Consider the following 14605-nt stretch of genomic DNA (forward strand, 5'->3'; position numbering starts at 1 on the left):
ATCCCTAAACACAGGAAGTAGCTTCCTGTTTCTTTCATTTATGTTTAGTGGATGTTTCCGAGGAAGAAAAGCACAGCTCCACTGACAAGCCTATTTTTAGCGATTTCCTCAGACGTCTCAGGACTGAAAGCGGTCCACGTTTGCAGGGAGCACCTCCCTTCCGGTCCCCAGGACCTCCCCGCCCCACCCCCACCACGATGGTTGCCATCAGGGCGCCTCTGGAAACCCCGAGAGGACCAGGACGGACAGATTTGTAATTTCCAGAGCATCGCTGGAAACTTTTTAAAAGATGGTTTAACATGTTCTGCCAAATATTTTTTAACAGTTCTACTGAGATATAATTCACATACGCCGGAATGCAGCCACTTACAGTGTACAAGTGAGTGCTGCTGGATTGTCACCATGACCTAATTCTAGGAAAACTTCTCCTTCCTCCGACACGAAATCCCAGGCCCGTGAGCAGTGAGTCACTGCACTTCCCGACCTGAACACTTCCCCACCTAGCCTTGAGCAGCCGCTCATCCAGCTGTCTACGGATTTGCCCGGTCTGGACATTTATCAAAAACCGCAGTCACACGACATGAGGTCTTCCGAGTGGCCCCTCTCAATGCCCGAACATTTCCGAGGTTCGTTTGTGTCGCAGCGTGTGTCAGCACTGCACTCTTTCCACTGCCAGAGAGCGATCCGCTCGCTGCACGGACAGACAGATCTCACTCCTTTCATCCATCTGTCAGCGGGTGGACACTGGGGTTATTTCCACTTTCTGGCTACAGTGGATGATGTTGCTGTGGACTTTCATGTCCTCTAAAATTTCCATCTTTCTGATTTGACTTTTCCTGACACCTCGAGACCCAGCTCAGAAGTGATGGGCCCTCTGCTTTGCAAGCCCCGCCCCCCATGGCCCCCGTGACTTTCTCCACCAAAGCAGCGCTGAGTGCTCCAGCGTCATGCCGCCACTGCCCCTTGTACGTCTCTATTAATGACAATGAAAGGCACCACTTCTTTGTCACCATTTGCAGACACACTGTAAGCACTTTAGTTGTATTAGGGTAATCTGCCACTCCGAACCACCTTAGGAGATAAGAATAGTATCACCCCTATTCTTTAGACGAGGAACACAGAGGCACAGAGAGTTTAGGGAACTCACCCGAAGTCACACAGCTGGGATTCAACCCTGCGCACCCGTGCACATTTAACTGTTATGCTAGGATGCCACCTGTCATCCTATGTTGTGACCATTCATTTCCTACACGAGGCTGTCATCTGTTGAGGGCTAGGCCTGTCTAATTGTTTTTGAATACCATATTCTTGGCAAGGCCCTGGGCATAAGGTGGGTGCTCCAAAAGATTTGTTAAACTAAAAATATTTGCTCAATCAAATGCAAAACTTGAGAGAGGGGACTAGGTTTTTGAAAAGTAGCTACAAGAAGGAACTGTTTCTCTCATGGGTGACAGAGGTGGGGAGACTACTGGGTCATTATAATATGACCACACAGGTTGCTAATGTGGTTGTTAATGACAGACGGAGAAGGGGAGGAGACGGGGAGGGAAGAGCGGAAGGTAAGAAATCGCTGGGCAGCTTTTTCAAAATACACATGGCTAGGCTCCCCCAAATCTCAGAACCCACTGAGTTTTAAAATGTTCCCTAAATGACCTTAGTATTATTAATACCATCCCATTTGAGAGGCAAATAATATGATGGACTTATTTAGTATTTCTTGGTATCAGTTAATGAAGAATCCTGGATGGCGGCTGATAGCAGACCTAAAGCAATGAACTGGGCAGACACTCATAACGAATGAGAGATCCATCACTGGCCTGGCCTTAAACATTAGGAATCAAACCAATCTTTGAATCCTCGACCCGTAACAATGCCCTCGCTGTTACGCCCTTCTCCCAGCGGTTCACACGGCAGGAGGAAAACGTCAGTCTTCTCAAACATTCCAGTGTGGGGCCAAGATCCGCCCCACCTTCACGGCGACAAAAACGAGGCAAGCCCTGTTGGATTTCAGAGCCCCGACAGCGAAGAGCTCCGAGTCGTCACCCTGAACTCCGTCAGCACGTGTGTGTCACAGGCCGGGAGAAGGTCCTACCTGGTTTTGAAGACCCCACATCAGGCTGTCCTGACTGCTTTTTCCTCTTGGCTTCCTCCACTGGATTTTCAAACTGGGTTTTCTGGTTAAGGTGACTGTAAAGTGTAGAAAAACATGCAATTTCAGTTTAAGATGAAAGAGTTACACGCTATTTGAAAACTGGCCGCCAGACCGTCCCGTCACCGCGGTGTCAGGGACGGTTCGGATCTCCAGGCGCGGGACGAGAGGAGCTGGCACACCCCGGCGGAGGGGCTTTTGGCAACCAAAGTGAAGCCCAGAGGCGAGGCCTAGAAGTCAACGCCGCGGACGCAGTCACACAGCTTTGTGAACGCAGGGTGATAGGGGAAAAAACACTAAAAAGTAAATTAAAAAACAAATAAAAATAAAAGCCAAGTTTTAGTCTAAATACTCAAAAAACTGTAGTAGTCCTCATAGCAGATGTAATCATAACTGTTGGTAACTGAGCAGCTTTTTAAAAAGGCAGTTAACAGTAGGAGGGTTTTAAGTTTCTCTAAAATGAAGCAGCTATGAAGATACTTTCGAAGAAACCCGGGTGCAGAAGCCTTCCAGAATTTCACTGTTACTTTTTGACTGACTCGCCCACGCCAATTCAGCAGCAAGTCAGAAAGAGGCTTGCTTTTATCAAATTACATTCTCACAGAACAACTTCTCTGCACTTAAATTTCTTCTTAATTACATAATGATTAGATGAGTTATGTAATTGCAACGTAAGTTTGACGGGCATTTCTGATTTGGGGACACTCACATTGACCCGGAAAGCACACAAGTCTGGGGGAGACGCACAGAAGAGGGACACAGAGGGGGTGAGTGACCAGCCACCAGTGCCTGTAACACCCTGTGGGCGAGAGGACGAGCTGCAGGGGGGACAGGCCAGGGTTCCCCGGGCAGGGCGGCCAGGGGACCCTGGCTCCGAATGCAGCTGCCGTGCAAGATGCTCAGGGCCACAGACAGGTCCAGTGCGGAAGCCATGGGAATGATATGCCAGCGCTCCCAAAGCACACGTGTGTTTCAGCCTAATGACACGCATTTTCCAGCAGAATCCGCTTTTTAAAAAGCAACGTTACTGAACTCCGACAAACACCAAGCCAGTCGCATCTCAGGTTTGACCGTCTTCAGACTGATGGTCTTCAGACGGGCTGAGGACTAAAACACCTGCACAAGAACAGTCACGGGACTTGCAAAACTCCGTTGCTGTTTGTGAACATTAATGGCGGTGGCAGCGGAGGGGGCAGCTGCCAGGCCTCTCTGTCACTTCAGTGTCTCGACAACCCCGAGGCCGGGGCGGTTACTGCTTTCAGAGCTCTGCAGCTGGCCAGCTCCGCCTGACACTCTCCGGGCTCCGACGGCACAAAAGCTCGAGAGAGCTCTTGCCGCTGACTGCGAGGGGCGCCTGATCAACTAACTGTTCAACCTTCGGCAAAAATGAAGATCACTGGTGTTAAGCTAGGTGCTACTTCTAAAGGTATTCATTCAATACGGACATTATCCTTGAAAAAATTAAACAACTAGAAACTGGCACTTCAAAAAAATAAGAATAAACCTGTTTAGAAAGGACCTGGGCTCACTCCTCACGTCATCCAGAGCTAGAATGACTCACTTTGCCTCCCAGATGTAAGAACATAAAAAGTAGTAATTCGTATTTATCCTCTTTGCAATGTGTGGGAGAAGAGAATAGAAATATGCAAACGAGGAATCCTCTTCCTGAAAATTCTCTGACAGAAGAATGTAAGATTGTAGTGAAGGAACTGCATCTGTCACCTTAAACTGCCTAGATTAAAATGCCTCCCCAAAACAAAACAAAAAAGTAAAAACAGTCTCCTTTTCACTTAGTTACTTATATTTGCAACATTGCTAAGATGTAACAGATTTTGTTTTCCATATGACTGGCTATGTGAAGAGAGGAGATTAAAGATTATCAGAAAAATTAAATAAGGGTAGCCAACAAGCACGATTAAATACATTTATATAATTTTGAATCTCATCTGTGCTAAGAGTTTTGTGTACACCATATGGGTTTTAAAAGTTCATCTCAGCAAACAAAACCATTATTCCTCCGTGGAGAGTCTGAGGTGCTGGATCGGACGTGCGCTTTCCCTTGGCTACCGAAGTGCACCGAGACATTTAACGTAGTACAATGAGACAACATTCCTTATACAGGCATTCTTCTGGAAGGCCTGCCTTTCAGTTTTTGGAACAACTTCATTTTCAAGACTACATTAATCCATGTCGGAATCTCAGACTCGGAAATCAAAACTCACACAGAAACGCCGCCACTGCAGCCGGCGTTACTACCAGCCGGCCCCTGCCAAGAGCGATCACGGTGCCATCTGGTTTGACACGCCGGGAGAGCCAAGAGTGGCCGTTCCCGCAACAGCTTTTTATCTCCATCAGCAAACTCGCTGTGGACGGCTGTGCTCGCGGTGCCAGAGCTAACCGGTCTGGGAGCGCAGCCACATTCCACAGCTCGGCCGACTCCACACTCACGTGCGTCTCCAGTACGGCCTGCTCCTTCTTCATCTAATGAATTATCTGCCTGCAAAATGAGCGTGTTCGGGGAACAATCAGACCGAACCCCGTTGCTGCCGCTGCTGATGTCGGCGAGTGCACGTACCTCGGCAACGGCTGGGAGCGGGTCACTCCAGGATCTGCCGCCAAGTTGCTGCGCTACGATATGATAGCTTTGCTTAATGAGAACCAGAGCACTCAGCCCAAGAGTCTGTAACAGGCAGACGACTTTCACCTCTTGACCACATGTTCGAATTCATTTGGAAGGGACAATAGGAGGATGAGAGTCATTATCTCAGAAACGTTCAAAGTGTCCATGGCACATAATAGTGGACTGAAGCCCAATTTAAATCGACTAAACTACTAGGGAGAAAAACAAATCTCACAAAACCCTTTTAGTTGGCCTTCAAATATTCTCTGGACTTCAAAAATGTTTGTTTCTTTATTGTAACTAAATCTGCGTTAGAGAAAAATAACCAAAGAGCTGCTATGTACTTTTCACATCACAGTACCAGCAAGATATTTAATAGCACAACGGAAATAAAATTAGCATCACCTGTCAAAGGAACCAAAATATCGACATTGACAAGTTAGAGATTTAAGGGCCACACTGACTGAGTCATTTCCTTAGGGTACAAGTTAGAGTTTTAAGCATGTCCCAAAATCTCTCTCAGCAAAATGACTCAAGGGACGAGCCGCACATTAGGATACAGACTAGAGTTACAACAGGCGTCTGAGGTACTTTAAGGATGAATATCAGGAACTGGTACTTGTTTATGCCAACACGTGATAACAAACTAGTAAGTCATCATAAAACTAGAAGTTTCTCAGGTTTGCTACATGTCCCAGGTGACAATATCATTTTGCCTTCACTATACAGGCAGTAGGCTGAGACTTCTAGTTTCCAGGGAAACAGTAACATTTCTGATGCAATTACCGTCTGCTACGAGATGCCCCAGGTCAAAATTGTATCTGTAGCATTTGGAAGACAAGCAACCCCAATAACCATAACAATGTAGCAATTTGATAAATGGAGAAAAGGGAAGGAAAAATTAGGTGCTGACATTACCTTCATTTCTCTGGCTGGCAAAGCCAGGTGTCTGGAGTTCCACGCCAACACCTATCTGTTTAAATGCCACCCTAACAGCTGTGGGAGGAGCAGCTGTCACTCATCCCCCCAAATTACCAAATTTTCCTGGAATAACTCCTCGAGAGAGAGAACACTTTTAATCACACACCTCAGAATTTTGGGTCATGTGATACACTGCCCTTCAAGTTCTCTCCTGGTTTTCAAAACCGAGTAGCTTTCGTGTTGGAAGTGACCTTCAGCGTTCATGTTTCACGGTTCTCTGTCCACTGCCTTTCTCTTTAGAGGCTGTTGTAGTGAGGGTGACGTCTCCAACTACCCATCACCAGCAACCACCCCCTAGCTTCCTGGAAGCCCGGAGTCCGGGAAGTAAAGGCTCAGGTCCTGCCCTCTCACCCCCTCCCCGGAAAACCATGACCGCTGGATGGCAGCAGCAGCTGGACGGCAGCAGCAGGAAGCGAGGTGGTCAGCAGCCCTGAAAGCTGTGCAGTGAAAGCCCCACGTTAGGGAGAACAGAGAAGGAGGTAACAGACTCACTCGACATAGTACGTCCCGTACTGAGGGTCCTCTATTTTCTCCCAGCCATAAGGAAGTTCTGCAAGAGAAAAGAAAGAACTGAGCGAAATGCCTGCTTCAAAACCAACAGAAAAGAATTCGCCAGGGAGTGAATTTGCATAGCTGGGAGACAGACAGAGCTGAGGGCTCACTTTGAAAGAGCAAACGGCTTGAGTCTGAGTGGCTCTTCAATAACCAGGGGAGGGAGTCTCTGCAAGTGACCAGAACCTCAGAACATGAGAGGACGTTACACTCAAAGGTGTTTATCTGAATCACAAGCCATGAAAATGCTAATTATTTAAAAAACCACCTCGCACAGAGTAGTCCCTCCTTATCCTTCAGGGATCCGTTCCAAGACCTCCTGTGGATGCCTGGAACTGCCGATAGCACTGAACCCTGTTTATGTTATGATGTTTCCTATCCCTGCACACTCTTCACTAAAGCCCTTCACGTTTCTCTTTGGCGTGTCTGAACGGCCAGCATCACTACTCCTGCACGTTGGGGCCACGACTGAGGAAAACAAGGGTGACTCGAACATGAGCACTTTCACAGTGTGACAGTCAATCTGATAACCCCGATGGCTACGAAGCGACCGTGGGTTGGGGGGATACAGTGTGGACGCGCCGGACAAAGGGAGGATTCCCATCCCGGGCTGGACGGAGCAGGACAACGCGAGACTTCATCACGCTACTCAGAACAATGTGCGATCTACAGCTTACGAACTGTTTATTTCTGGACTTTTCCGTTTATAATACTTTCGGACCTCGGTTGTCCGCAGGTAGCTGAAACCGCGGAAGGTGAAACCACGCTCAGGAGAGAGGCTGTTGCAGTCCTTTCATGTAAAAAGCTCGGGGACGGGGACGCTGACCTGAGTCACGCTCGCCCCGCAGCCCAGCGCGGGAAGCAGCCGCGCCCCAGGCTTTTCGGCAGGATCTGTGAGACGGGCCGACCACGTCTATCGTATTCTGACCCCCGTCTCCCCAGAGGGAAGTCCAGCCCTGGATCTTTTCCATTTCAAGTGGGCAAGCTAGATTTGCTTAAAATCCAACGAAATACCTACTTTCCCTTACATTAACTTGATCTGAGTGGCCGAAGGAAATTTTACTTCACCACCACAGTGCCTTCGGTAGAATCCGTATTCGTGTGTAGTAACGAAGAAACAGCTTACATGGGGTCATTATATATTATTTATTGCCAGTAACTGACGTGTAAAATAGAACCAAAAAACCTGAAGATTTTTTCAACAGAAACCCCCCACTTTTATCTTCTTCCATTTCTTTCAGAGTGCTTTTCGGCTGTGCTAAAACACACACACACACACAGATGGCGCATACCAGACAGGAAATGGGCTTGGGTGTATCAAAAGACTTGTTGGTATTTTATCATTTGGCCAATTATGATGTTATCGACTTCATCAGTAAAAATTCCAGTATAACAAACTGAATAAACTTTGCAATCTCTTATGTGCTAATAAAAAATACTATTGCACATTCCGAATAGGAGAACATAGATGACTAGGCTCTTGATGAAAGTGTCTCCATCACCTCCATCCACTCCCTTTCTCCAGCATGTTTTCTGCCTGGGTGTGTGTGTGTTTGTGTGTGTGTGTGTTTGTGGGTGTGTGTGTGTAGCAACTGGTGGCTTCAAACTGTGGTGAGGTTCTGTGGTTTTCCTTTGAAAGCCCTGGTTGAAATGTCTGAGGTGGAAAAGATGAGAAGAGTTGAAAAGTAACTACTGGGTGAAAACAGAAGAACTGAGATACATTTCTGTTCACTTTGATCTTCCACATCTATGACGCAAACCGCTGCCAATTAACTAGGAGCAATATTTTATGAACAAGCAACTGTTACATGGATAAGAGTATTTGTTGGATTATATCTCTAAAAATGTTCTATAATAATATATATTTTTTAATTTATTGATTTTAGAGAAAGAGAGGAAGACAGGGAGAGACAGAAAGAGAAAGGCACATCTATTTGTTGTTCCACTTATTCATCATTCATTGGTTGATTCTTGTATGTGCCCTGACCGGGGATTGAACCTACAACCCTGGTGTATCGGAGCAACACTCTAACCAACTGAGCTACGTACCTGGGCAGAACTGTTCTATAATAATATTACCAAGGCATTATCATTAAGAATCTTCCAGGAAAGAGTTTTTCCTTTTAATAGAAATTTCCTTCAGCTGGCACGGGAACTGAATGGTACTGTGGGGAGATGAAGTGTCCGACCACACCCAACCAGACCACTTTGTCTTTCGGGAAGTCTGCAGTGATCGAAGGAACCACAGAGACAGGTGAAACACTCTACCTGCTATCCGGAAAATTCACTAAAAAGAAATGCATTATTGCTTAACAAGGACAAAAGACCAACATAAATATACTTCAGAGTTAACCTGGAAATTAATTCAGCATTTTAGTTAACACGTAAAGCAATGAGCAACAAACAGATCAAGTATATCCAGCCCTGTCTTCAGGAGAGTAAAACTGGTCATTTACCGTGTAGGTTCCTTTAAGTAATCACTACCAACCCTTCCAGGGAGTGACACCATTAGCCAGTTTTTTGGCAGGGCAGATTTAATACAGATGACGAAGTGATTATTTTCCCATTTCAAGGTACCTAGCAATTTTATACACTACCAGGGAGTCAATGCCTTCACTGATTTCCTTTTTTCTTCCCTTTTTCCTTTTTCCCTTCCTTCCCTTCCTCCTCTTTCCTTCCTTATGCAAAACTAAAATTAGAAACAATTCTTGGCCCTGGCTTGTTAGCTTATTTGGTTAGAGTATATCATCCCAATACGCCAAGATTACAGGTTTGATCTCCATTTAGGGCACATACGAGAAGCAACCAATGAATGCATCAATACGTGGAACAACAAATCAATGAACCCTGCCAAAATCAATAAATTAAAAAAAAAAAAAGGAAACACAATTCCTGACCTCAACAGTTGTCTGAACAGGAAGACAGGAGAGAGAGATGACGTCATCAGGATAAACACGGGCAGTGCAGGAGGAGGAGGACACTGCCCGCCAGGTGAGGGCAGCTACCAGGAGCGCCTTCTGAAGGCGGGTGATGCCTTGAAGGGCCGTCCGGGGTGGGGGAGGGGGAGGGGCGGCCGTCCGGGCCCACCGAGGAGCAGGCCGGTGTGAGGACGCCCGGCCTTTTCCGTGCTTACAAACGGCCGGGTTGGGCTGCAGTGAAGGCTGTACGCAAGGTGCCCCCTCCCAGGCGAGCACCAAACCTCGGGTCTGCGGTGCCGCGGGAAGGAGCCCGATGCTCATCCTGATGGTGACGGGGCTGATTACGCCGGGCGGTGATGCCATGACAGTTACATCTGAGGAAGATGACGGGCAGCAGTCACAGAGGATGAGGTGGGTGGAGCGGAGGGAAGAGAGAGACAGACAAATAAAACCTGCCATTAAGAGCCCAGACAAGAGACTGTGAAGGCTGGAAGGGGGGCTGGGGAGGACGCACGGGGAGCAGGGACGAGGAGGCCAGAGCAACGGGGCTCGGTGGCCGGCGGGAGGATTTGAGCGGGGAGGCCGATGCGATGCCCAGGCATGAAAATGACCAAGAGAGTTCGTCGAACACTCGTTAAACATCTACTGCGGACGAGCTGTGGGAACAGGAAGGAGGCATGGATCCAGACTCAGGCATGGGGACGACAGAGGATGCGTAAGAAGTGCCGGTGCCACTGGACGCTGAGGAAACGGCAGGTGCTCTCCGAAAGCCAGAGCCGACAGAACGGGGGGCTGGCCGCAGTGAAGAAGGTGCAGTGAGAAAAGAGTTGAGGGTGAGGATCCGTTCTGAGCTCCAGGAACTGGGAGGAGGTGGCGTCCCCTGCCGAGGGCAGGAACCCAAGGGCGGCGGGAGGCTGAGCTCAGTCTAGGGGGGCTCCGCCTGGGGGCCTGCGCCACATGGCGGCCAGAACACCCAACGGTCTCTTCAGGTCATGAACCTGGCCCCCGGCAGAGAAGTGTGGGGAGACAAGGATCTGGGAGACACGGGGGTCAAGGCATGGCAGCCGACGAGGTTGCTCGGACGAACCATGGATGGAAAAGTGGGGGCGGGGGGACAGCACTGCGGGAGCCCAATGCCATTCCGGCTGCTCTGTCTCGGGGCGGCCGTGGTGGGCTGACCGCACAGTGAGGTGCTTGCTGTTCACACCCACGCTGGGCGACAGGGACACGCGGGCTGGTCCCGAGCTGACCAAGACACTGGTCACCCTCGATGGAAAGAGCCTCAGGGGACACAGTCACACAGTTTCCCACCTTCCACCGAGGGGTGAGAATGGCAGAAACACTGCCAGTTCTCTGAGCCTTTTCATTTTCTTCTCCAAGGATGGGAAAATGTCTTCTCTGACTGGTGGGATCTGAGTGAATTCAACGGGCCTGGCCCAGGGCTGTGGGTGCCGGCCGGCCTGCCTGCAGAGCGTGTGCAACCCGCTCTGGTCTCTCGGCGCCTGCCTCGTGGGCGGGCCTGCAGCCGGACGCAGAGGCCACGGGCGGACGCCTGAGTCCACCTCCCACAGGGGAAAGGCCGTGGCGAGTGCGCACACATGCGGGGCCAGGGCCACGTCACGGTCGCTCGTCTCTCCGGTTCCTGTGCGCCGGCTCTCGTCGCCTCCAAACCCGTGAGTGAAGACGGACTCACTGTTCACTGCCTCGCCCAGAACTTCCGCAAGAAGGGAGACCAGAACAATCTGGGGGGCAGGGCACCTTCCTTCCTTCCCTCCCCCCACCCTTCCACACACTTGGTCTCTGCTGCAGGGATAGAGAGATGAATGAGACAAAATGACTGCCCTTCTGGAACACAGGCATTCAGTAACAGTGCAATGTAACTGGTGTTCGAATAGACACATGCCACACGGTGCTGGTCAGCACAGAGGAGATGACAAGGAAACTGTACTTGGGATGTGAGTTTAGAAGGATAAGCAGCCATGAGCCGGGTGGGCACAGGGCATGGGGCTGGGTCCTTGCAGACACACGGGCACACAGCAAAGGCAAAGACAAACGTAGTTCATATTTCTGATATGAAAATACTTGGGAAAATACAGATTATGGTGCAGTTATACAAAGCCTTTACTTCTTCACCAGCAGTCTAGACTTCTGCTGCGGACAGCAGGGAGCCGTTACAGGCATCCGAGTGGGCAGGCATGAAGGTGGTAATGTGTTACAAAGGTCAACAGGCAACGCAGCCACAGCTTTTTGATCCTGTGGCCTTATCAGTAAAAAACTTGAACATGTGCCTCCGAGATATATATATTTATGCATAAATATGTATGCACTACTCTACTAATATGTATGAAATAAAGCATAAGCAAAATATGAAAACTGTCAGCTCTGCTGTTTTCTTACTATTCATTTGGGCTTGTGTGTTTGTATTATCTTCAATTGGTACTATCTTTGCAGAAAAGCTTTAAAGTCACATTTTAGTTTTGTCTGGATTAAAAACTATGTAACATGGCCCTGGCTGGTGTGGCTCAGTGGATTAAGCGCCAGCCTGAGAACCAAAAGGTCACTGGTTCAATTCCCAGTCAGGGCACAAGCCTGGGTTGCAGGCCAGGCCCCTCAGTTGGGGGCACATGACAGGCAACCACAAATTTCATATTTCTCTACCTCTCTTTCTCCCTCCCTCCCCCTCTCTCTAAAATAGATAAAATTCTTTTTAAAAATCCCCAAAACTATGTAACATGGTCTCTAAATCCACTAAACTGGGCAAAACAAACTACAAAACTCCACAGTGCCTTTGACAAGAGTAATTAGTACTCTGGGTGGTTGGTGAATGTGATAATCACATACAGTCACACACAGAATTGCCAGCCTGTCTCTGAAACAGTAAGAGAAGCTTAATTTGTCTTTCTTTTCCTAAAAGAAACATTATGAAAAATAAGTTCTAACAAAAGATAGTTTGAATGCCAACGTTTTGGAGACCACTGGCAGGAGGGACACACTGGAGAAGTCACTCCAGGGGGGAAAAAGTCTGAAGACAATGCAAGTGCGTGGCGAGCGCAGGAAAGGAGAGAAAGGTGGAAGGGGAAAAGCGAGGACAGATGGACAGACAACTGTGTGGAAAAGCAAACACCGCAAAATGTTCACCGGAATATCTCAGTGGTGGGCATACACTGCAAAATTCCACCACTCTGTCTGTACGTTGAACACTTTTCACACTAATATATACAGCGGCAAAGCAGGGGGAAGAAAAGAGCAGCAGGTGCTGGAGCGAGAGGAGAGGGAGGAGCAAGTGCGACTGCAGGGGTCCGGCCAGGGTGTGTAAGGACGGCACCCCTGAGGGAAAGAGAGAGGGAGGGGCGGCTTCCAGAGAAAACTGTTTGCTTTTTAAATTCGTTTATTTGAAGTGCTAGTGGGACAACCAAACAGAAAGTCAATAGGAAATACAGAAATAGCATTTAACAGAGAACAATACTGGAGATGTAGATAAGGGACCCGACTACAGTCAATTGATAGAGCTATGAAAATGAACCCACTCTCCAAGGGAAAACAGGAAACAGCAGAGAATTGAACTCGAAACAATGAGTGGGCCGGAAAGAGGATGGAGACCAGCAAATAGATGTGCTGAGAAGACCAACACCACGTTCACTTCACTACCTCGAAAAGTCAAATTCTGCAGTGTTACATAGTTTAGGTTACAGCGGCTGACCTCTCCACAAAGAACTTACTGCTGGAAGCCTTACACACAAGGTAAGTATGTTACAGAAATGATTTTAAAAATTATTTCTTGTAGCAAGGGTCGGAGAGGTTGTGGAGAAAAAGGAACCCTCGTTCGCTGCTGGTGGGAGCATACACTCACTGCATGGCCACTGTGGAAAACATATGGAGCTTCCACAGAAATGAAGGACGGCATTACCACAGGACCCAGCTCCTGGGTACCTGCCTGAATAATTTATTTGCAAAGATACACAAACCGCTAGGTTCACTGCGGCATTATTCACAGTGGCGAAGACACGGGAGCAGTGGAAGTGTCCTTTGCTCGAGGACTGGACAAAGACGACGTAGTGCGTATGCACAACAGAACACAGCCTTTGTGGTCACATCCGTGTCTTAGAATCAGCCTGTTGACGTCTTCCAAGCAAATTTTCAGGATTTTAACTAAGACTGTATTTGATTTAGATATCAATTTAGAGAAAATGTTAATGATGTTCACATCATTAACAATATTGTGCCATCCAATCTATGGACGTAGTATATCTCTTCAATTATTTTAGGTTTTCATTCATTTCTTTCAGGGACGTTTTAGAGTTTTCAGCGTAGAAGACTTGCACATCTTTCAGTATATTTGCTCACCCATATTTAATTTTTTAAAAAGTCACTGCAGATAGAAATTTTAAATAATTCCATTTTCCAACTGCTTGTTCCTAGGAAAATTCTTAACACTGCGATCATGCTGAACAATTCTGTTTAATGTTTTGTAAAGGACTGGAATTCAGTCTATAGGGGGAACTATCTGAACCTCATCCTAAGCCACTTTTTTTTTTTAAACTAAGGTACTTCATTTCTGATGAGTGACACATAATGAACACAATTCTTTTCATCTGCACCCTATACTCAAGAAGGCATAGTGAGCGATTTTGGTTAGGGTAAATTCTATACTTACTTGCAAGACTCTACCACTAAACACAATCAATAACATACAACACAGACAAGCAGTATCATCCAATGATTCTTAAAGAATTTCAGTACTAAGCAGTACAAATTGTGGGGTGGTGGGTTTACTAAAGACTTTCATGGGGTTTCCAATGCTCCTCTAAACGGCTAAAAATTAGCCCTAGATACCAGCATACCTAGCCTTGTGACACTAAATTAAATATATTTTTGAAAGCTTAACAAGCATGATGAGGCTACTCTGGTTGAAAATGTACCTAATTTTTTAAAATAGCTATTAAGAACTTTTGAAGTTTGTCAAGTTGGTCTATTATTTAAACAGTTACCTTTAAAGTACATGTAAAAAAAGGTGACAAATGTATTTGTATTGAGATTTTTCACAAGAGACTTAATCACATAATCCTTAAAAAAGAGAGAAAGAAAGTCTCTCACTAAGTCAGAGGCAGCGACAGGACCGCGGTTCGGATGAGGACAACGAGGTCTGGCCGGTGCTAAGGCACCGCCGCACACCTCGGTTTGCCTAGGACCTCAGAAAACGCACCCATCGTCTGCGCGAGGAGAGTGAGACGCGACTACGAGAGTGTGGTATAAAAGGCTCTGTATCTACCTCCGTCTTCACAGTCCTCGGGGGCTTTCGCTTTCTTACAGAGACGAGGATCCAACCAGGTGGTGGTTTTGGTGTTGTGGCTGCAGAATAAAGATTTCAGTTAGAAACAGTGACAC

The 14605-nt window shown here is 47.5% G+C and overlaps 1 protein-coding gene across 3 annotated transcripts in view; it reads right to left on the reverse strand.

Annotated features, from left to right (window-relative positions):
• Positions 1–14605, reverse strand: part of MAGI3 (membrane associated guanylate kinase, WW and PDZ domain containing 3) — a 177589-nt gene that overhangs the window by 37072 nt on the left and 125912 nt on the right. For all 3 annotated transcript variants that reach the window (XM_045816463.1, XM_045816462.1, XM_045816464.1), the window contains exons 6-8: positions 14490–14569; positions 6243–6300; positions 2093–2187 (exon numbers count right to left, since the gene is read on the reverse strand). In XM_045816463.1, coding sequence (XP_045672419.1) covers positions 2093–2187; positions 6243–6300; positions 14490–14569 — 233 coding nt within the window. The remainder of the gene's footprint in view (positions 1–2092; positions 2188–6242; positions 6301–14489; positions 14570–14605) is intronic.

This window comes from Phyllostomus hastatus, unplaced genomic scaffold (genome assembly GCF_019186645.2).
Source record: "Phyllostomus hastatus isolate PE091 unplaced genomic scaffold, TTU_PhHast_1.1 phas_scaffold_216, whole genome shotgun sequence".
NCBI classification, from domain to species: Eukaryota; Metazoa; Chordata; class Mammalia; order Chiroptera; family Phyllostomidae; genus Phyllostomus; species Phyllostomus hastatus.